The 23,989-nt window shown below is 39.0% G+C and overlaps 1 protein-coding gene across 3 annotated transcripts in view; it reads left to right on the forward strand.

Moving 5' to 3' along the window:
• The window catches only part of COPG2 (coat protein complex I subunit gamma 2), a 273,829-nt gene that overhangs the window by 202,893 nt on the left and 46,947 nt on the right, over positions 1–23,989 (forward strand). For 2 of the 3 annotated variants that reach the window (XM_081799634.1, XM_081799633.1), the window contains 5 exons: positions 11,024–11,103; positions 19,308–19,383; positions 20,873–20,965; positions 22,524–22,610; positions 23,654–23,811. In XM_081799634.1, the coding sequence (XP_081655760.1) occupies positions 11,024–11,103; positions 19,308–19,383; positions 20,873–20,965; positions 22,524–22,610; positions 23,654–23,811 (494 nt within the window). Of the gene's footprint in view, positions 1–1,472; positions 1,924–11,023; positions 11,104–19,307; positions 19,384–20,872; positions 20,966–22,523; positions 22,611–23,653; positions 23,812–23,989 lie in introns of those variants that run through there. The other variant, XM_081799635.1, reaches the window with a different exon arrangement.

Consider the following 23,989-nt stretch of genomic DNA (forward strand, 5'->3'; position numbering starts at 1 on the left):
TTTCATTTGTTTCCATGAATTTTTTTAAAATTCTTCTTTAAATTCCTGGTTGACCCATTCATTCTTTAGTAGGATGCTCTTTAGCCTCCATGTATTTGAGTTCTTTCCAACTTTCCTCTTGTGATTGAGTTCGAGTTTCAAAGCACTGTGGTCTGAAAATATGCAGGGAATGATCCAAATCTTTTGGTACCAGTTGAGACCTGATTTGTAACCCAGAATGTGATCTATTCTGGAGAATGTTCCATGTGCACTAGAGAAGAATGTGTATTCTGTTGCTTTGGGATGGAATGTTCTGAATATACCTGTGAAGCCCATCTGGTCCAGTTTGTTATTTAAATCCCTTATTTCCTTGTTGATCTTTTGCTTAGATGATCTGTCCATTTCAATGAGGGGGGTGTTAAAGTCCCCTACTATTATTGTATTATTGTTGATGTGTTTCTTTGATTTTGTTATTAATTGGCTTATATAATTGGCTGCTCCCGTGTTAGGGGCATAAATATTTACAATTGTTAGATCTTCTTGTTGGATAGACTCTTTAAGTATGATATAGTGCCCTTCCTCATCTCTTATATAGTCTTTGGTTTAAAATCTAATTTGTCTGGTATAAGGATTGCCACCCCAGCTTTCTTTTGATGTCCATTAGCATGGTAAATGGTTCTCCACCCCCTCACTTTAAATCCATAGGTTTCTTTGGAGGAGTCTCTTGCAGACAGCATATAGATGGCTCTTGTTTTTTTTGTCCAATCTGGTACCCTGTGTGTTTTGATTGGGGCATTTGGCCCATTTACATTCAGGGTAACTATTGAAAGATATGAATTTAGTGCCATTGTATTGCCTGTAAGGTGATTGTTACTATAAATTGTCTCTGTTCCTTTCTGGTCTCTGTTACTTTTAGGCTCTTTCTTTGCTTAGAGGACCCCTTTCAGTATTTCTTGTAGGACTTGTTTGGTGATCACAAATTCTTTTAGTTTTTGTTTGTCCTGGAGGCTTTTTATCTCTCCTTCTATTTTCAATGACAGCCTATCTGGATATAGTATTCTTGCCTGCATATTCTTCTCGTTTAGTGCCCTGAATATATCATGCCAGTCTGCCAGGTCTCTGTGGCTAGGTCTGCTGCTAATCTAATGTTTCTACCATTGTCGGTTACAGACCTCTTGTCCCGAGCTGTTTTCAAGATTTTCTCTTTGTCTCTGAGATTTGTAAGTTTTACTATTAGATGTCAGGGTGTTGACCTATTTTTATTGATTTTGAGGAGGGTTCTCTGTGCCTTCTGGATTTTGATGCCTCTTTCCTTCCCCAGATTAGGGAAGTTCTCCGCTATATTTTGCTCCAGTATACCTTCTGCCCCTCTCTCTCTTTCTTCTTCTGGAATCCCAGTTATTCTAATATTGTTTCACCTTATGGTATCACTTATCTCTTGAATTCTCCCCTTGTGATCCAGTAGTTGTTTATCTTTTTCTCCACTTCTTTATTCTCCATCATTTGGTCTTCTATATCACTTATTCTCTCATCTGCCTCATTTATTCTAGCAGTTAGAGCCTCCATTTTTGATTGCACCTGATTAATAGCCTTTTTGATTTGGACTCGGTTAGATTTTATTTCTCCAGAAAGGGATTCTCTAGTATCGTCTATGCTTTTTTCAAGCCCAGCTAGTATCTTTATAATCGTCATTCTGAACTCTAGTTTTGACATCTTACTAACGTCCATGTTGATTAGGGTCCGTGGCACTCAGTACTGTCTCTTGTTCTTTTTTTTGAGGTGAATTTCTCCATTTTGTCATTTTGTCCAGAGAAGAATAGATGAATGAGAACAAAATGCTAAAAGGGTAACAGCGACCCTAGAAAAATATACACTAAACAAGTCAGAAGAGACCCAAAACCAGGGGGAAAGAGAAAGGAAAAAAAAAAAAATATGATCAGGCTGGTAAGTAGAACACACTAGATTTTGGGTGTATTTTGGTCTGTTAGAAGAAACTGTGTCCCAAAATTTTAAAGAAAGAAAGGCTTCTATATATACAAAAAATAAGGTTAAATACAATGAAGGGATAGAATATGACTGTAAAAATGAAAATTAAAAAAGATTTTTAAAAAAGGAATTGATAAGATATTGGTTGAAAAAGGAAAGAAGAAAAATTAAAAAAAAAAAGAAATAGAAAAAGAAAAAAATAAGGAAAATTTTAAAAATTTACTTTGAAAGACTAAAGAATCATGGTAAAAAAGCCATGGATTCTATGTGCAGTATTCCCCTAGCTCTGGAGTTCTGCCGTTCTCATTGATTGGTAAACTTGGTCTTGGCTGGCTGTTCTCGCTGATCTTCTGGGGGAGGGGCCTGTCGCAGTGGTTCTCAGATGTCTTTGCCGGAGGCGGAATTGCCCCGCCCTTGCCCGTCTGGGCTAAGTAATCTGCTCGGGTTTGCTCTCGGGAGCTTTTGTTCCCTGCAAGCTTTCTGCACATCTTTGGAGGATGAGAGTGAAAATGGCGGCCTCCCAATCTCTGCCCCAGAGGAGCCAAGAACTTGGGGCCCCGCTCCTTGGTGCGCCCCCAGAGAAAAGCAGTCAGTCACTCCTGTCTCCCCGGTCTCCGGCCACACTCCGTGCTCACCTGGCCTGTGACCGAGCGTTTCCATCTCTGGCACACGACCCCGTGTGGAGTCTCCAAACCCAGCAGATCCCTGCAGTGCGCTCCCACGCTGCTCCTCCCAGGGGAGGAAGGGGAGTCTCCCCGGATCTGCCGCTTGTTGGGTCCCTGCTGGAGGAGCAGTGGCCCGACTGTGCCGCAGATCATGGTTTATGGCAACCCCGAGCTGAGAGCCCGCGCCTCGGCTCCGTCTCTGCAGCCGGCTTCCCCACTCCGATACCTGAGAGCTCTGCCGCACTCGGGCACCCCAGGTCTTTCTGTGACCCCCAGAGTCCTGAGACCAGACTGTCCCAGTGAGGGTTCCACCCCCTGCTTAGCCACTGGAGCGACGTCCCTCAGCGGAGCCAATTTCTACAAGTTCCCATTTTTGCTCCACCGCTCTATCACTTGCCGGTATTGGCTGACAGAGGCCTCCTCCCCCGCCGTCTGTCTTCCTGAATATCGCCTCAGATTCACTTCTCCCCACGTCCTACCTTCCAGAAAGTGGTCGCTTTTCTGTTCCTAGAATTGCTGCTATTCTTTTCTTCGATCTGTTGAGTTTCCTGGGACCAGATGAAATTTAGGTCTCCTACTCCTCTGCCATCTTGCTCACTCCTCTCTTTGTAGTTTCAATTTGCATTTCCCTAATGACTAATAATCTGAAACATCTTTTTGTGTGTTTTTGTTGCTTTATATATATATATTCCATGCTGAAGGATCTATTCATATCTTTTGCCCCTTTTTAATAATTTCGTTGTATATTTTCTTATTTTTGATTTTTGAGAATTCTTTGTGTATTCTGGATACAAGTCCTTTATCAGATATGTTTCTTAAATATTTTATTCCAGTCTGTAGCTTGTTTTTTTCATTTTTTAGTCTTTAAAGGAACAGAAGTTTTAAATTTTGATGAAGTCCAGTTTATCAATTTTTTTTCTGTTGTGGATTATGCTTCTGATCTGTATTATAGAAATCTTTGCCTAACCCAGCATCACAAAGATTTTCTCCTATGCCTTTTTTCTAGGCATTTTGATCTATTTTGAATTAATTTTTGTATTTGGTGTAAGGTAAGGGTTGTATTCCTTTTCCTCGTTTCACCACCTCTTCCTTTTCCTTGTACTTTATTTTCTTGACAAATGGTATGGGAATAGTTGCATATTAATATGGAAGGAGGAGGAAGAGATGATGATTGAGTTACATTGGCACATTGGAATATTCTGTTTTGTTTCATTGATCTGTATCTTTATTCTTATTCCAGTACCACACCGTCTCGATGACTATACCTTTATAGTAAGTTTTAAATCAGGTAGTGCATGTGTTCCTTTGTTTTCCTTTTTCAAAAGGTTTGGGTCTTCTAGGTTCTTTGCCTTTCTGTATGAATTTTTAGAATCAGCTTCCATTTCTATTTTTTAAAGTCTGCTGGAACTTTGATGGGGATTACATTGAATCTGAAGATCAATTTGTGGAGAATTGACATTTAAACATTGTGTTTTTTGCTCCACAAACATGGTCTTTATCTCCCCTTTTTCAGGTCTCTTTAATTTCTGTCAGCAGTATTATAGCTTTCAGCATACAAGTCTTATACATATTTTGTGAATTTATCCCTAAAGTAGTTAAGATTTTAAAAATACTATTGTATTTGTATTGTTTGTAAGTAGTTTTAGAAATTAAATTGGTTTTTGCATAACAAATGATTTTGTTAAATTCATTTATTCTAGGCGTATTTTGGAAGATTCCTTAGAATTTACTTTTTCCTCTTCAATCTGTAGGCCTTTGATTTATTTATCTTACCTTACTGTCTTCTTGCACTATTGTACAATATGAATAGAAGTGATGGTAGGGATCATCCTTGTTTTGTTCTTGATCTTAGGGTGAAGGTATTTAATCTTTCACCAGTAAGTATGGTGTTAGCACTTAAGTTTTTCACAAATGGCCTTCATCAGGTTGAGGAAGTTCCATTCTATTCCTAGTTTGCTGAGAGATTGTGTGTGTGTGTGTGTGTGTGTGTGTGTGTGTGTGTGAGAATAAGTATTGAATTTTGTCAAATGATTTTTTTATATCCATTGGATTATCATGGCTTTTCTTTTTCAGTATGTTAATATGGTGAGATGCATTTATTCATTATTCTGGAAAATAGAAAGTCTTTCATTTTTGTTAAAGTTTGTTAAGGATTTTTGGGTCTGTGGTCATGAAATCTGTACTTTTTTCTTACAATATTTTTGTCTGGATTTTGTATTTGGATAATGCTGGCCTTGTAAGATGAATTGGGAAGTGTTTCTTCCTTTCTTCCTCTTCTGCTTTCTGGAAGTGTTTTTGTAGAATCATTATTAATTTTTCCTGAAGAGTTCGATATTGAAGCCATCTTTTTTTTTTCTTTTAGAGGGAGGGGAGGGACGAAGGGAGAGGGAGAAAGAGAATCTTTTTTATTTATTTATTTATTTATTTATTTATTTATTTATTTATTTATTTGACAGAGAGCGAGTAAGAGAGGGAACACAAGCAGGGGGAGTGGGAGAGGGAGAAGCAGGCTTCCTGCTGAGCAGGGAGCCAGATGCGGGCTTGATCCCAGGACCCTGGGTTCATGACCTGAGCCAAAGGCAGATGCTTAACAACTGAGCCACCCAGGCACCCCGAGAAAGAATCTTAAGCAGGCTCCATGCCCAGTACCTGCGGAGCCAGCTAGGGGCTCGATATCACAACCCTGAAATCATGACCTGAGCCAAAATCCAGAGTCAGACTCTTAACCTACTGAGCCACTCACATGCCCCAAAACCGTCTTCTTTAAGGGAAGGTTTTTGAAAATTAACTCCATTAAAAAGAAATAGATATGGTACTATTCAGATTATTTATCTTCTTCAATGAGGTCTGGTAGTTCGTGTCTTTCAAGGCATTTATCCATTTCATGGAAGTCGTTGAACTTTGTTTCCCTAAAACTGTTCATGATAGTCTCTTATTTTTTTAGTGTTTGTAGGATCTGTAGTAATGTCTTTTCTTTCATTCTGATACTGGTAAATTGTTTTCTTCTATTCCTGGGAACTTTATCTAGAGCTTTATAAACTTTATTGATCTCTTCACACAACCAGCTTTTTGTTTCATTGACTTTTCTCTATTGTTTTTTTCTTTCAAACTAATTGTGCAAAAAAACAGAATGCTGAAAAGTCATGCCATAAGAAGGGGGAGAAAAAGAAAGATCAATCAAGAAGGACAAACATAAATCATATAATAAGATGGTAAATATAGACCCAGATATATTACTATCTATATTAAATGTAAATGAAGAACACAAAGAACATTTATAAAAATCAACTATATACTGAGCCATAATTCAAGATGCAACAAATTTTTAAAGGAATGAAATTGTACAGATTGTGTTCTCTAATTAAAAAGGATTGGTGTTGGAAATGAATAATGAAAGAGTCCCTAGGTAATTCACAAAATGTTTTGATATTAAAAACATATTTCTGTTTGTTTCTAGCCATGATGCAGTTAATGGGTTAGGTTTATCCTGCTACTGCAAATACCTAGAAAATCAAACAAAATATTTTAAGTAGTTTTCAGACATTAGATTAACAGGCATCCCAGGATTATGATCCGAAGAAAAAGAAAAAAAGTGAGTCCTAGGATTGCATTAGCTCATTGCCTAGAGGCAGATTACGGGTATCAGGTCAAGGAGGGCACACTGAAAAGGAGCCTAGTTATCTCTCTGAGTTGAGAAAACAGATGGAGTACGAGGAAGCCAACCAAGAAAGCTCAAATTTGTAGGGCAGAGTACTAGAGAGGACATAAGTCAGGGGAGAGGGAGAGAAGCAAGAAAGGAATGAAGTAGTTCCAGCAATTTGCTGCGGGGCTCCCCTTGAATCTTTGGGTAAGAATTGATCTGTGCATATATAGAAGGAAAATACTCAAGGCTAAAGAAAGAATCACCAGAACACAGGACTGAGAATAGTTCCTATTTCCATCCAGTGAGAGCAGAAAAACCTTGTCATCTGGCATAGTTCTCAGGCATCATCACCTTAGTAATGGGAATATATTAGACATGTACTAAAGCTTAAAAAGGCTCAAAAGCAAACCTCAAAAGTAAAAATTTGATTCCAGGTAATTTAATCTCATGAAGAGTAAAGTACAATACCATGTAAAAGAATACAACAAAATCTAGCACCAAGCAATATAAACTTCACAATATACAGCATCCATTAAAGAATTATGAGGTAAGCAAAGAAGCAGGAAAATATTATCCATAACCAGGAGAAAAATGGATCAATAGACCCAAACCAGAAATGATAAGATGATGGAAGGAGCAGATAATGACATAAAACAGCTATTATATATAGAGCCTTTATGCCTAAGAATATATAGAAAGACATAATAAGAATGAGGAGCAAAATAGAAGGCATCCAGAGAGACCCAAATGTGCCTTCTAGAAGTTAAGGAAAAATATTTATATGAGCTAGCATATACTAAATGAAAAATATACCTCATGGGGTTAATAGCAGAGTAGAGACTGTAGGGAAAAAAAATCAGTAACCTTGAGGACAGATAGAAATTATCCAAAATGAAGCCAAGAGAGAAAAAGGACTGAATAAAAATGAACAGAGCACTAATGGGATAATAGTTTGGAAGTTCTTCTAGTGGTTACCCTAGAAATTACAACATGATTATTTGACTTTCAGAATTTAGTATTCATCTTTATCTTGTACCTGTTCGTGGAAGATTTGAGAACCTTAGGACACTCTTATTATGTATATGAATATATAAACATATATATATGTATATATGTATATACACACGCACATATACTCACGTATGTCACAACGCATCATTTCTTGTGTGTTTTTTGGTTGTTCCTTGTGATTTATCCACGTCCTCACCACTTTTTAAAGAAAGTATTTTTTTAGAGAAGTTTTACGTTCACGGCAAATTAAAAGGAAGATACAGAGATTTTCTGGATACTCCCTGACGCCACAACTTATTAACATCCCTTACCGGTGTTGTAAATTGGTTACAGTACATAAACCTACAGTGACACGCCATAATCACACAGAGTCCATAGTTTATGTTAATATTCACTCTTGGTGTTATACATTACGTGGATTTGGACAAATGTATAATGACATGCATCCATCATTAAATATTATACAGAGTATTTTCACTGACCTAAAAAATCTTCTGTGCTCCAGCTATTCATTCCCCATCCTAACCCCCAAAACCTGGCAACCACGGATGCTTTTACTGTCTCCATAGCTTTGCCCTTTCTAGAATGTCATGTAGCTGGAATTATATAGCATGTATCTTTTACAGATTGATTTCTTTCACTTGGTAATATACATTTAATTTCCTCCATGTCTTTTCATGGCTTGATAGCTCATTTTCTTTTTAGTGCTGAGTAATATTCTGTTGTCTGGATGTGCCACAGTTTATCCATTCACCTACTAAAGGACATCTTGGTTGCTTCCAAATTTTGGCAATTATGAATAAAGCTGCTATAGAGTGCCGGGCTGGCTCGGTCAGTAGAGTGTGTGACTCTTGATCTTGGGGTTGTAAGTTGGAGCCTTATGTTGGGTGTAGAGATTACTTTAAAGAATTAAAAATGAAATAAAAATTTTTAAAAATGCTATAAACATCTGTATGCAGGTTTTTAGGTGGATGTAAGTTTTCAACTTCTTTTGGTAAAACCAAGGAACATGATTGCTGGATTGTACGGTAAGAATATGTTTAGTTTTGTAAGAAATCACCAAACCCTTCTTTCAAATTGGCTATACCACTTTTATTCCCACCAACAATGAATGAGAGTTCCTGATGCTCCACATCCTTATCAGCATTTGGTGTTGTCAGTGTTCTGGATTTTGACCATTCTAATAGGAATGTAGTGATATCTCATTGTTTTTATTTGCCTTTCCCAAATGACATATGATGTGGAGCATCTATAATATAAAAAGAATTCTTATATTTGAATACTTACACTTTCATATACTTATTTGTCATTTATCTGTTTAAGTGAAGTGTCTTAAGGTCTTTGGCTCATTTTTAATCAAATTGTTTTTCTTATTTTTTACTTTTAAGAGGTTTTTATATATTTTGGGTGATAGTCCTGTATCAGATGTGTTCTACAAATATTTTCTGCCAGTCTGTGGCTTGTCTTCTCATCTTCTTGACATTGTCTTTTGCAGAGCTGAAGTTTTTATTTTTTATTTTTTAAGATTTTATTTATTTATTTGACACAGAGAGACACAGCCAGAGAGGGAACACAAGCAGGGGGAGTGGGAGAGGGAGAAGCAGGCTTCCCGTGGAGCAGGGAGCCCGATGTAGGGCTCGATCCCAGGACCCTGGGACCATGACCTGAGCCGAAGGCAGACGCTTAACGACTGAGCCACCCAGGAGCCCCTGAAGTTTTTACTTTTAATAAAGGCTGGCTTCTCTCTCTCTCCTCTAAAGAAAGGGGGGGTGGTGCCTGGGTGGCTCAGTCGGTTGGGCATCCAACTCTTAATTTTGGCTCAGGTTATGATCTCAGGGTCATGAGATTGAGCCCTGCATCGGGCTCCATGCTGTGCATGGAGCCTGCTTAAGATTCTCTCTCTCCCTCTGCTCTTCTCCCTGCCCACCCCCCCCCCCCAAGAAAAGGCTGGTTTATTCATTATTTCTTTTATGATCATACCTTTGGGGTTGTATCTAAAATGTTATCATCATATCCAAGGTCATCTAGGTTTTTTCCTAGAAGTTTTACAGTTTTGCATTTTGTATTTAGGTCTGTGATCCATTTTGGGTTAATTCTTGTTAAGACTGTAAGGTCTGTGTCTAGATTCATTTTTTTTGCATGTGGGTGTCCAATTCTTCTAGTACCATTTGGTGAACAGACTGTCTTTGCTCCATTGTACTGCCTTTGTTCCTTTGTCAAAGATCAATTGACTGTATTTATATGGGTGTATTTCTCAGTGTCTATTCTGTCCCATTCATCTATTTGTCTATTCTGTAGCTAATACCATACTGCCTTGTTACTGTTTACCACTTTTCCTTCACTCTCCATTTCTTGCTATATTTCTGAGTTATTATCTAGAATAATTTTCCCTGAGCCTGGAGAATATACCTTTTAGAATCTTGTCCTTCCTAGACTTTGGATACTTTATGCTATGCCTGGAAGGTCCAGGGCCTATACTTCTCTGGCTGGGTGGTGTTTGTTTTTCCATTTTGGCATCTATGAATTTCACTTCATTTTACCCTTGGCTATGTAGGTAAATTTTTTGTTCCTATTTTATTCAGCATTTCAGTGTGTTTGTTTAGGCAGTATATTTTAGTGGTTTCTGGCACCTCTTTGCCAACACTTTGTATTGTCACTCTTTTGAATTTTAGCCATTTTGGTGGGTGTGAGGTGGTATCTGAAATAAGGTTTTTTGTATTTCACTGATGACTGATGTTGAGGGCCCCACCCCCCATTTTTTGTGCTTTAGCTCAATTTTTGGTGTCTCCAGTTTTATTCTGCTTTGTGGTAGATTTTTATTTTGGGGGAGAGGACAACTTTTCTTCAACTCTGAAGTTTTGGTTTTTATTTTTTGTTTTCTTCTAATGGTAGCTTCGTATGGGTGTCATCTGCCCCATTCATCTGACCCCGACTGGCTTTCTCTTTCTTGGGGTGATTTTTTCTGTGTTTTATCACCATGAGAATCCTCACTTCCTTCTTCTCTTTCCTTAATGGGCTCAGTAGTCTCCACCAGGTTCTTTCTACAGCTTGGAGTCTGGAGCTGGGTCTGGTGTATTTGAGTTTCACTACTTATAAGAAATGTGAAGTTGTTGGTAGAGAATGTGGCTAGATAGGCTAGAGGAACCAGTGCCCATAGTGTATGAATAAACCAGAGACCAGGTGAGGAGGAACGTAGATGAAACTTTACTATTGTTATGTGAACTGTTACTTTGGACCCAGATATCTTGATAACTGAAATCTTGATACTTGAAAATGGAAGTTGGTTATACAAGCACAAATACTTCAAGGAAAAACATCTGTGTATGTTGGACTGAGGAAAATAAGGAGCCTGCATGTCTCTCCATCCATATATTTAAAGAATTTTAAAAGCACATTTTCCAGGATAATCCTTTAACACTTGGAGAAATCTATGTCTTTGGATTTACACTGTCAAAGTTTGGATCTATGTGTAAATATCATTTAAAAAATTTTTAATTTAAATTTTAAAATTTTCACCTAGATGTTTTTTTACTATGTCAGTGCATCATTTACTTGTTTAGGAAACAGTAGTGTTCTGAACGTTTTCTCATCCAGATATTTTCAGAAGGATTTTTTGGGTAGATGAGAATCTTATTAAGAATAACCTTCTAAATATTATCTACTTGGGGCCCTCACTTAAACAGTTTAAAGAACCATTTCCTTATGAATAACCTGTCGCCTTATATAAATAATTTTTCAGCAAACACTGAGAAGAATGTGCTACCTTACCATCAAAGAAATGGCTACAATCTCTGAGGATGTGATAATTGTCACAAGCAGGTATGTGAATGGTCAGAACCTAACATGGAGTACTTACATAGTTAGTGGAATATTTGTTGTTCTTTTTCTATTAGTTTTACTTTTTTGACTGTAAGAAAGCAAATAGGAATTAAAAAAAAATCTTAAAACATTCTTTCCTAAAATGTGGTTGTCATCATGTGAAAACCATAGTCGCAAAGGGTAATGCTAACAGATTTGCTAATACATTTTAAATGTTCATAATAATATGTAAACAGAACCAAAATGTAAATGATACATTGACATAAAATATTTACAATACGTATATCAAAAGGCTAGTATATATAATATGTAAAGAACTCTTCTACTTCAAAAAAATTCCAAGTGATAGTTCTTACAATAACCAATATAAAGGATCTGATTGTTTTTAGTCATTCTCACATAACCAAAAATGTAAATTAAAAACTCAAATGAGTTATAAGATTTTTACCCTTCAATTTGGCAAAAAAGAAAAAAGGCAGTAGGTGCTTGTAAGGGAGACTGATATTCTTGTATATACAGGAGGCAGAATAATAAATTGGTTCAGGTTTTCTAGAAAGCAGTTTGACAGCATTCAAATGTTGAACATTTGAAAAGTTTTATCCCTTTGACACAGTAATACCACGTCGATGGAACTATGCTCAGAAAATAATCAGAGATAACACAGGAAGACTTATATATAATAATGTTCATTGCAACACTGTTTTTTTTTTTTTTAAAGATTTTATTTATTTATCTGAGAGAGAGAATGGGAGACAGAGAGTATGAGAGGGGAAGGGTCAGAGGGAGAAGCAGACCCCCCGCTGAGCAGGGAGCCCGATATGGGACTCGATCCCAGGACTCCAGAATCATGACCTGAGCCGAAGGCAGTTGCTTAACCAGCTGAGCCACCCAGGCGCCCCATTGCAACACTGTTTACACTAGCAGAAAGGGTGAAACAGTTTAAATGTCTGCTGTTGTTAAATTTAATTATATATAACTTAATTAACCATGTCATAATCAGATTATGGGATTATTTTAATTTTTTGAAACATCTTTGATGATATGGAAAAGTCCTCATAAAGTGCTGAATGAGAGTTGGATTCAAGTCCATGTATTTTATATAGTCTCCCTTTAAAGCATATTTTATGTACATATATAAAAATATATGGATGGAAATATGCTGATATATTACCAGTAGATTATCTGTGGGTGTTTGGGATTGTGGCTATTTATTTTCTTTAAAATTTTGAAAATTTCCCAGTGTCCTGGAGTCAGGATGGATAACCTAATTATTAATTATAATTCATTTAAGTGAATTTGGTCTTTGTACAACAACATAAATTTTGGAGGAGGGTGCTTGTTTTTAACCAGCAGTTGTATTGAGTAAGTTTCAATTAGTGAAGCTTTCAGCTGAAAATAACCGGAAGGCAGATGTAGTCACTAGGCATAGGGTAGCTAGTGTTGGTTCAGTAGCGCAACAATGTGAGGGCTGGTGTCTCTTGAATCTCACATGATTGCAGAATAGATGCCTGAATTACTGGCAGTGCACCATTCAAGGTGGGAGGGGTACCGGGAAGGGGGCCAGGGAGGGCCAGCACCATCTGCCTCTTTTATCAGGTATGCAATAGCTTTTCCCAAGGCAATTTGTAGATTTCATTTGACACAGCTGTGTTATACGACTCTCATTAGGACCAGGAACGTGACGATTTAGCTTTTAAAGGCCAAGTATTAGGGGCAGGCAGGGGAGAAGGGGTTGGAAATGGGTATTGGATTAGTTAGCTAACAATATTTGCCACGAGTAACAAACAGAAAATCTTCACTTGGATTGCTGTACTCACTAAATGTTGGAAAAATTAAAAATAGATTAGGGTTTTTTGTTTGTTTAGCTGTTAGTACTTCCCTCTGAATCCTGTTAGGCTGCCATGAATTATGGTTTGCTTCTAGCTCATTTTAAGTGATTAGTAGATGTAGTAGGCAGAATAATGGCCCTCCAAAGATATCCCTGGCCTAAGTCCCAGGACCTACGAATATGTTTCATTACACCGCAAAGGGGAAGTAAAGTTGCTAATCAGCAGGTAGGGAGAATAGGGTGGATTATGCAGGTGGGCCCGATAAGGATAAGGGTCCTTAAAAGTGGAAGAAGAAAGTGGAAAGGTCAGTAAAGAGATGTGATGATGGAAGCAGGTCACAGATGCGATGTTGCTGGAGGAAGGGGGCCATGAGCCAGGGAATGTGGGTGGCCCCAGCAGTTGGAAAAGGCAAGGAAATGGATTCACCCCTAGAGCCTCCCGAAAGGAGGCCTGCCAATACCGTGATGTTATCCCGGTGAGACCTGTGTTGCATTTCTAACTTACAGAACTGTAAGATAAAGAAATGAATGTGGTCTTTCGTCTTTAAGTTTGTGGTAATTTGTTACAGTAGCCATAGAAAATGAGTAAATCGTGTAACGTATAAGCATCAAATCAACACATTGTGTACTTTAAAATTATACAATGTTATATGACAATTATATCTCAAAGCTGGGGGAAAAACTACTAGAGATTTTGGTACCTGGAAGTGGGGTGCTGCTGTAACAAATACCTAAAAATGTGGAAGTGGCTTTGGGAATTGGGCAATGAGTAGATGCTGGAAGAATTTGGGGGAACGTGACAGATAAGGCCTACATTGCCCTGAACGGAGTGTTAGTGGAAAGCTGGATGTTAATGACCTTGGTAGACTCAGAAAGAAGTGAGGAGCAGGGTAGGGAAAACACTTATCACTGTAGAGAATGCTCAGATCCTTGTGAACATACTGTTGGTAGAAATATGGACACTAAAAGCACTGCGGGGAGGGCTCAGAAGGAAATGAGGAAGGTGTTAGCAACTGGAGGGAAGGGGACCCTTGTCCTATAGTGGCAGAGAGCTTAGTAGGATTGTGTCCTGCAGTTATACAGAAATCAGGACTTGTGAGCTTGGATGTTTAACTGAGATTTCCAGAGTGTCAAGGTGCGGCCTGGTTTCTTTTTACCACTTAGAGTACAATTTGAGAGTAGAGAAATAAATCGAGACACCTGTTCAAGACCCAGGAGTTCTTTACAGAAATCATTATGTTGTGCACCTGAAACTGAGACGTTATATGACTGAGACTCTTACAGCGGCAGCACCACTGCTAGTCTGGACTGAAAGGGACAGAGAGAGGACAAAGTGAAAGAAGGTTGTCAGGGTCCCAAATTCTCCAATAGGAAACCGGCTGAGAAGACTGCTCCGCTTTAAACAGGCGCCGCCCTCACAAAAAGGAAGGATGGCTCTGAGGGCAGGGTTACAGGCCCATAGTGTAGAGCTGAGAATGATGGAGAATTCTATCTGGCAGCTGAAACCTTCTCCGGTTTGCTTGGCTGGATTTCAGAATTGCTTAGGACCAGTGACTTTGTTTTCTTCTCTTTTTTTCATTCCGTTTTCTCCTTGTGAACAGGAAAGTCTGTAAGTGCTATCCCGTGGTAGCCCCATGCTTGTATTTTGGGAGCAACTTATTTCTAGTTTCACAGGCCCACAGGTGGAGAGGAATTTTGCCTCGGGAGAGAGTATACCCAGTCTCACCTGTACCTAACTGATTTTGATGCTAAGATCAGGATTTTTGAATCAGTGGGATTTTGATGAGCTTTTGGACTTTGAGTTGGTGCTGTAATGCATTGAGATCTGGGGGGATCTTGGGATGGAGTGAATGTATTTTGCTTCTGAGATGGATGCAGCCTTGCTGACATGGTGATCTTAGCCCAGTGAGCCCTGTGTTGGACTGCTAATCCACAGAACTGTAAGATAATCTTTTATTTTAAGCCACTAATTGTGGTCATCTGTTACAGCAGGAATAGAAAACTAATAGAGTAGATGACCCCTCTGCATATGTAGACAGTTGTGTGACCTTGCTGAGAAACCATGGAGATTAAAAATTCTGAAGAAAATCAGACACTTCATAAAAGGGTATACAAATGGCCAAGAAATACATGGAAATGTTCTCAATATTATTAGTCATCAGGGAAATGCAGGTTAAAATTAGTGAGATATCCTTCCATACCCACTAGAATCTTGGTTAAAATAACAAAACCTGACCACACCAAAATCAACGAGCCTGCTCCAACACCAAGTATACTGTAGGTGGGAATGTAGAATGATACGATCACCTTAGAAGAACTTATGCAGAAAACTTGTAAGAGGAAAAAATAATTTAAAGCCCTGAAAGACTCAAAGTGTACTTGAACAAATGTACATGTTTTTGAGTAGATCAATTAAACATCATAAAGATTTCAGTGCTCTCTAATTTGTAAAATCAGTGCAGTCTCAGTGAAAAAAATCAACAGGCTATATATTTTGGAGTTAGAAAAGTTGATGCTAAAGTTTACATGGAAAAACAAACATTTAAGAATAGCCAGGAAATAACTGTAAAAGAAAAACTGTGAGCTCTACCGGCCAGTGCAGTATTGAGGCCTGAACACTTAAAACAGTGTGGTGCTGACACACGAATAGACCCCTAGAATAAAATTGTATGATGACTCTGTAATGAGTCACCTTGGCCATGCTGATCTACATTTTCAGAATTTCCTGGTCCAAATGGAAAGCATAGAATTAGACCCAAATACACGTGGAAAATTAGTATTTGCCAAAGTGGCATCTCTAATCACTGGGGTAAACAGGTACTTCTTAATATATGATGCTGGGACAACTGAGTAGTCACTTGGAAAAATAAAATTAGATCTATCTTTCACATCCTATATACAAATAAACTCTAAATGGATAAGGAATATAAATTTTAAAAATGAAAGCATACAAGTACTAAAAGAAAACATGAGTGTATTCCTCTTTATTTTTGTTGTAGAGAAAAGCTTTTGTTAGGACTGCAATTCCAGAGGCAAAGATAAAGATTGATTAAATTTGACTATCTAAGTTTCTCTTAATTAATGGCAAAAACACCACATAGAAGATGATTCAGGGGTTTTCAGTAGGTCTAAGTTGTACAGTTTCTTATGTTCATGGTATCCTACACGACATTGCCACTCATTTTATGGCAAAAATGATGTGACAGTAGGCTCATGACTTAAGAGATCCAGTAGTTTTACCATATTCTGTTTCACCTAGGAGCTGACAGCCTAGTGGGATGATGGGATGACCTACTGAATGCTCAACTGAGGTAGTAGGTTAGAGATGAGACCCCGTTCAGTTGGAAAATTCTCCTGTAGGATGCAGTCTCTGCATTACATTGATGGTCAGTGTAGTGTATGGTACCAATAAATACAATATGTGGGACCAGGAATTAAGAGGTAGAAGTAGGACATGCTTTTCTCACCTTTGCTCCCAGTCACCCACTTGTAGAGCTTATGCTTCCCATCCCCACCCAGAATGTGGGTTAAAGGCCCTCTTTCCCAAGGGACAGTGTTTTCAGGGATGAACAGGGGGAAGCATTTAACCCATTGACTTCTGGCTCCCACTGTTTGAGGATTGCCTTCAGCACAGAAATACTGCACGCTTCTGGACCTATGTGTTTGAGTGGCAAGCTGGCAACCACAGGTACCCCATACTCCAGTGTCAGAGAAGTCCTGGGGCAGACAGGGAGCAAGTTTGCACATTCGAAATGATGACTACTGTTAGGCTGCTTTGGATTATTTATGTAGGGGACCAGCAGGTAAAGAAAGGAGCTGCTGTCCTCATAGAGTTAATTGACCTTGATCACTGTCAGGAGCTAGGCTTGTTGCTATTACAAACGTGGAAGAGAGGACTGTATCTGGAATTCAAGGTATTGAGTATATTTTGATGTGTTCATGCCTGAGACAATGGTGAATAGAGAATAGGGAACAGCCAGTGGTCCAGCCCTGGTAAATCTCCAACAAAGAGCTCAGATTCTTTGGGATAAAGGTTTGAGCCACTTACCAGACACCTGACCAAGATGAGCTAAAGTGCTGGCTAAGAGTGAGGGAAATATAGAAGGGGTGATTATGGGAAGGAGATGGTGAACCTCAGTTACGGCTTTGGAATGTGTTGTAGCAGCAAGGATTGTACATATTCCACTCCTTTTCCTGTGTCTTGTAGAAATAGTGGATGGTTACCATCTCAAAGACTCGGTGATAGGTTAGATTTAATGGAGGACACATTCAAGTTTGAGGGGTGCAAAGGATGGACTGTTCTGGGTGCTGCCTTTGAGCCATCTCACATTTTCTCAGGCCTTCTCTGTGATCCCAGCTCTGCTTGCAGTCAGCTGCTCCGGGCAGGGTCCAGCTCCCTTGCGTCCGTAATGCCTGACTCCAAGCACTCGCCGTGTGTTTGGCTTCTTGCCCTGCACTTCCTCTGGCACTCAAGTTTGGGCGCTCACCTGGAACTACCCTGTGGGAGTTAACGTGTGGATTTAACCGAATGGGGAGTTAACACTCTGGGGTTAACTCTCTGCCGGTGGCTAAGACCTAGTGGGTAGATTCTTTCCTTTTCATCCCTTGGAAATGTGGTTCTGACATGGATCTCATAAAGCTCCTCAGAAGATCGCTCATTAAATAACTAGTTGCCTGCAGCAGTGACCCACTAGAGAAAATTTCTTTGTATTAATTTCCCTCCTTCCCTCCCTGTCTTCACTTCCCTTCCCTCAGAACACATTTCCAAATAAACTACCTGTCTGTAAGCCTTTGTCAGGGCAGCCCAAACTAAGACAGAAGCATGGAGCAGTGGTTGGCAAACTATGGCCCGTGGCTAAAACTGCCGCCTCATTTTGTAAATAAAGTTTTATTGGAACACGGCCATGCCTATTTTTTATGTACTGTGCATGGCTGCTTTCATGCGGTTTAGAAGCCAAGGAGAGAGACCTTAGAAGAAACTGAACCTGCCAAGCTTCAGTTTTTATCTAATTGGAAAAATGCAAATATTTATGAAGAAGACTGGTTGATAAATTATTTATATCTCAGCAGTGGAAATCTGTGCCACTATTAAAATGGTATTTTAGATATATATTTGGATATTTAAAAATACATAGATACCTAAAATTGAAAGAAAACATCTACCAATAGGGAAAGATTCTTAAGCTATATTAAGTGAAAAAGGGAGGTGCCAGAAGAGTGGAGATTCACCTGCATGTGTTTTTATGTCTCTGTGGTTTTATAGATTTTTAAAAAGTTCCTTAAGAAAACATAAGCGACGGTTCACAATGACTGTCTTCAGTTGAGCGGCACTAGAGGCGAGGGTGGGTGAGGCAAGACTTGGACTTCGTGTTTTATACCCTTCTGAATGTTTTCAAAGCGTACAAAGATGAAAATACTTTAATAACTAAAAAAATAAAGAAATTGAAGGACTATCAGTTCTTCACAGTTTTCTCCTCTTGGCATCCTGATGGAGCGAGGTGGAGTTGTAGGCTGTTTTGGACCCTGTGAAGGGGAGGCAAAAGGGGGGAGGGGATGAATAGTCTGTTTGGGGCACAGGAAGATAAAAGGGTGAGTGACAGAGTATAGAGGCTAAAAACCTCTTTAAAGTATGGGCATGGAAGTCCGTAACTCCGTCCAACTCCTCTGCTTATTTTTTGAGACGCAGTAGAAAGGTCTGAAGGCATTGACAGTTGTTTAGAAAGCCGTTCCTGAGAGAGAGCATGACCTCGTGAGTTAATCATTGTAGTCCGTGTCTTTTTTTTTTTTTAAAGATTTTATTTATTTATTTGAGAGAGAGAATGAGAGACAGAGAGCATGAGAGGGAGGAGGGTCAGAGGGAGAAGCAGACTCCCTGCCGAGCAGGGAGCCCGACGCGGGACTCGATCCCGGGACTCCAGGATCATGACCTGAGCCGAAGGCAGTCGCTTAACCAACTGAGCCACCCAGGCGCCCTGTAGTCCGTGTCTTTTAAGGAGTTGTCTAGTCTGATGGGTTTTTAGGATTTGGGGGGATTTCGGCCTGTGGCTCTCTAGACCATTGTCTTTACTTCTTATGCGAGTTATCAGTATCTAAAATTACATATTTTGTTAATGTGGTAGAGTATATTATCTCTCCTCTCATTAGTATGTTAGCTCCATGAAGGCAAAGACTTTGTTTTGCTCGCTGCTCTATTGGGATTTAGAACAGCCTTCTACCCTATAGTTTTAATATTTATCTGCAGAAGACACTCAATGAATATCTGCCGAATTAATCACTGCATTAAGATAATTATGGGGACAATTGGAATTAGCTAGGGGTGGACTCCACAGGAGAGATGTTAACTGATTCATGGTAACTCATTTGATTTTTTTCTTAGTCTGACTAAGGACATGACTGGAAAGGAAGATGTGTACCGAGGCCCAGCCATCAGGGCTCTCTGCAGAATCACTGATGTAAGTTCTCTTTGTTTCCTGAGGCATCAAAAGGGACACTGTGTTTATCTACAGGTGGCACTGTAAACTTAATAGGATTCCCTAGTCTGACTCTCTGAATCTTCGGTATTATAGAAACATGACCACCAGAAAGGCTTTTGTGCCTCCAGGCTTTTTTTTCTTTCAGGTTGTCTTTTCCTTTTGTTTATTTAGATTAGTCTATTTTCTCTATATTTGCCCTCACGGAATTTTGTCGTAGTCAGGGAACGTTGCTTGCGGGAAACCAAAACCCATTTGAATTTTTTTTTTTTAAACTTTATTATAGGAAATAGATCTCTCAGAATTTGAGGTAAAGCTTACAACAGATGCCAGAGCAAGAAACAGGGCAGCTCTAAGGAACTCAGCAGCAGGATTTCTCGGATATTTACAGTTATGATCCATCACTTAGCAGGCTCAGGCCTCCTTACTGAAATATTTGAGAGACCCTGGTTAGCCATCAGCCATCCAGTGGCTTGTAACCATGTAGATCTGAGTCAGTTGTTTAACTTGACGCCATCCCTCACATCTGGAGGGATGGGGTTATAGAGTATGTTAGGCTGTCCCTTTCTAGGAACTCTGAGTAGGAAAGGTTAAAATGAAAGGCAGGCTGGGCATTGCCAAGCATCTTGAATAATATTTCAGCTACATTCATGCCTGGGTATATTTTATGTGGATGGTTACAGTTGTCTCAAGTTTTAAAGGTTGAGTAAGAGTAAATGGTAAATCTGGATCCTAAGAGGAGTAATAAAAATGGTACAGTGTTTTTTGCTGCTCAACTGTTTGGCTGTGGTTGTTTGTGTTTTTCATATTAAATTGGTCGCCTAAGACGGGACAATGGCAGTCTGTAGCAGTAAGCCTGTCCACTTGAATATTGATCTCAGGTCTGTTTACACATCTTCATCTGCGACCACCTTCCCAGTGCTCAGCTTTCCTTCAGTTAAATTTAAAAAGAACTTTATTTTCAGAGGATTTCATATTGAGGGCTCACTGTAGTAGTATATTAAACATTTAAGATACTTAGGTATCTAAAACCAGGGATTACATTTGACTTATAGGACTCTATGGGATCCATACAAAATATATCCCCTTCATACAGAGGCATCTTCAGAATTTCAAAACAGCTCCATCCCCATCTAGGAATTTCTTTTATAACAGCCCTGAGTAAGTTGAGCCTCTACTTACGCCTTTGCTCAGACTGGGATTCTCCACTTTGAGACCGTTGATTTCGTTGTTGAACAGTTCATTTTTTTCCTTCCATATACTCTTAAACAGTCCTCTTTGAAGATTTCACTCGGTTGTCTGGGTCCTGCCCTCTGGGATAGGATTGTCTGTTACATGATAATCCTTTTAATGCATTCTAAATACTGGCACAGAAACAAATAGATGACTGGTTTTTGTAAATTATTTTGAAGCAGTAATTTTGAGTGAAACTGTTTTGCTTCAACAGCGTTTTCTCTATGCATGTTATCAGGGAACAATGTTGCAGGCCATTGAGAGATACATGAAGCAGGCCATCGTGGATAAAGTCTCCAGCGTATCCAGCTCTGCACTGGTGTCTTCCTTAGTAAGTGAGCAAGTAGCTGCCTGGTTCTTAGCGGCGCTACAGTGTCTGGGGGAAAAACAAAGTATCACTGCGATTCTCTCACAAATGAAACATTCACAGAATACAGATACATCTCTATTACTTTATCCTGGAGTGTTTTATCAGAGGAGCATTAAAATGGGCAATTAAAAACATGAAATTTTCCCTCTTGGCGTGATGCTGTACAGATCTCTGTAAAGAGTCCTTGCTGTCTCAGCAGCCAATCAACTTAGTTTATTTTTTTCTGGGTTTTTGTTTTGTTTTGTTTTGTTTCTAATCGAGGTGTGAAAAAGTTCTAGGTTCAGTTGAAGTTCCTGATGAAGAAACACAATTGAGATTTTTTTCAGTGATAAAATCTGCATATTTGTATTTCAAACAGTGTAGCTAAAACTTGATGTAAATTCCTCCTTCTTTTTTTGGCTTAATGAATATTATTTATTCAGTATGAAATCTTTATACTATATGTCCCACATGTTAAGAATAAATGTACATTAAATCTTGGTTAAAAAAAAACAAAACCCATGAAACTTTTGTGTTGAAAGATTTTGGTAATCAGAGTTCTGTTGTATACCTAATGAAAATGGGGGTAAGGATGACGTGGTGGACAGAGAAGACACTGGCCAATTTTTAAAAATTTTTATTTTTTAAATCTTTGTGAGCTGTACTTCTGCCTCTTGCCTTTTTACCTCAGTTTTCCTTAGTGTGTGTGGGGTCCTTCAATCCAAAGCCTCCTGTCCCACTTCTAAATTTCTTACTGGAAAGTGGTCTTTGTTTCAGCAGTACCTTTTCTTTCCCCTTTTTATCAAAACAAAATGCATTCATTACAGCTTTATCACATTGTGTTTGTGAAGATTGGTTGTTCCTCTGTGAATGGATTTAGGTCATCTGAATCACAAGAGGTTCTGGGTCTGGAATATAATTGGCCAAGTTTTACAGCAGGGGATATATCAGTACTGTTTCTTTTTTTTCTTCCAGTTGAGTTTCCTGGAAGTAAAACCAAGAATGTGAACATTATTTAAGCACCATTCTATTCACTAGCCCTTCCTTTGCTGTCTTTCCCCTCTCATTGCGTCCTTTCACCCACGTCTCTCAGGCACCCCCCACCCCCCGCCCCCACACACACGTCTTGGAGAAAGTTTCTGGTTTATTACTTGCCTTGGGAGTAGAGACTTGAAATAGATTCCTAAAAGCTACAGAGTTGTCTCTTTCATTTGGAAATGTCTGTTAGTGATTTTTTTTTAAATTATTATTTTTTTTTTTTTAAAGATTTTATTTATGTATTTGACAGAGAGAGAGAGACAGCGAGAGAGGGAACACAAGCAGGGGGAGTGGCAGAGGGAGAAGCAGGCTTCCTGTTGAGCAGGGAGCCCGATGCGGGGCTCTATCCCAGGACCCTGGGATCATGACCTGAGCCGAAGGCAGACGCCCAATGACTGAGCTACCCAGGCACCCCTGTTAGTGATTTTCTAAGAAAACCAGTTCATGCTAGCAAACCTCTAGTGACCATGCATGATCTACTCTTATTTTGCTCTGTGTCTAGCACATGATGAAGATAAGCCATGACGTGGTTAAGCGCTGGGTCAACGAAGCCCAAGAAGCGGCTTCCAGCGACAACATTATGGTCCAGGTACTGCCATTGAATCATATTGGGTCTTGAGACCAGCTTTCTTTAACCTTCCATCTTAGGGGCAATGTATTGACTTCCCAGATGTGTACTAGCTAAAGGCTAATATTGAGCAGCCTATTAGTACATATTCTCAAGTAGATATCCCACTGATTAGAATTACTGTCTGAGGCCTTGAGAGTGTTTTGTAAAAGCTGTAGGAATGTTCAGGAAGGATTCTTACGTTCAGCGGTAGTTGGAGATGCTCATTCCAAAGGTCCTTCATGCTGCATTTCCGTCCTTTATTTGAAAAGCAATTTGTGATGAAGGATGTCCCAGTTCTAAGCTTTTCAGAACTTGGTTATGGTAGACATTACACAAACAGTGAAGAGTAATTTTTATTTTGTGAAACTTAAAAACCATCTTGTTGGGCAGATCTTTTGATATTCATTAATTCCTAATTAAAAGGAACAAGATTAAAATCTTAATTGGCAATTTTGTGTACTTGAGAGGATACTTATTCATCCCCTTTCAGTGTTTACAACTTCTCATGTTAGCGTATTTAGTTATGCGGAAATCAAATAGTAATTTTTCCCTCAAGAAACATTCTCGCTTTCTTAACTCTGATCATTGTGTTTTTACACAAAGGGCCATGATAATTACACTCCTTAAGCCTGCTTTAGGAGATTACTTCTTTAACTACTAACATGGCCACAGACGACTTAAAGCCACTAACAGAGACCTGTGACACTGGTAAAGCCTGGGACCCAAGAGCCTTTGTACTAAGGATGTGTGGGGCCATGCTGAACCTGCTAGAGCCATCTTCGGATTGTATGTCACCTCTTTGATACTGCTTGTCCAGTCTGAATCTTTGATTTCTGGGGGTGAAACTCATAAGAGTTTCTCAACCTTGCCTGTGTTTGATTCAGTATGAAAAAGGTATTCTATTTGTATACATTTGACTTGGGTATCTTTTTACTAAAGTGCCGTATGATTTTATTTTCCTGGGAGTTTGTCCTCTTCCTCCTCAGCTTTCTGTGTGTTACATCCTTTTTCTTGTCCTTTAGTACCATGCATTGGGAGTCCTGTATCACCTTAAGAAGAACGATCGGCTTGCTGTTTCTAAGATGTTGAATAAATTTACTAAATCTGGTCTCAAATCACAGTTTGCTTACTGCATGCTGATCCGAATTGCCAGTCGCTTACTAAAAGAAAACGAAGAGGGGTAAGTGTCTTCACCTAAACCTAAGTAATTTTCTGTTTGCTGGTTAACCTACTTCTAAGTTTATTTCCTTTATGAATATTTTTTTGGGTAGCGCTGATTTTACAGATGGATTTGGTGTTTTCCAAATTAAGAAAATTCATGGGATTCTAAGTAATGCAACTTTTTTTTTTTAACCTTA

Source organism: Leptonychotes weddellii, chromosome 12, assembly GCF_054177405.1.
Source record: "Leptonychotes weddellii isolate Sample4059 chromosome 12, ASM5417740v2, whole genome shotgun sequence".
Classification (NCBI taxonomy): Eukaryota; Metazoa; Chordata; class Mammalia; order Carnivora; family Phocidae; genus Leptonychotes; species Leptonychotes weddellii.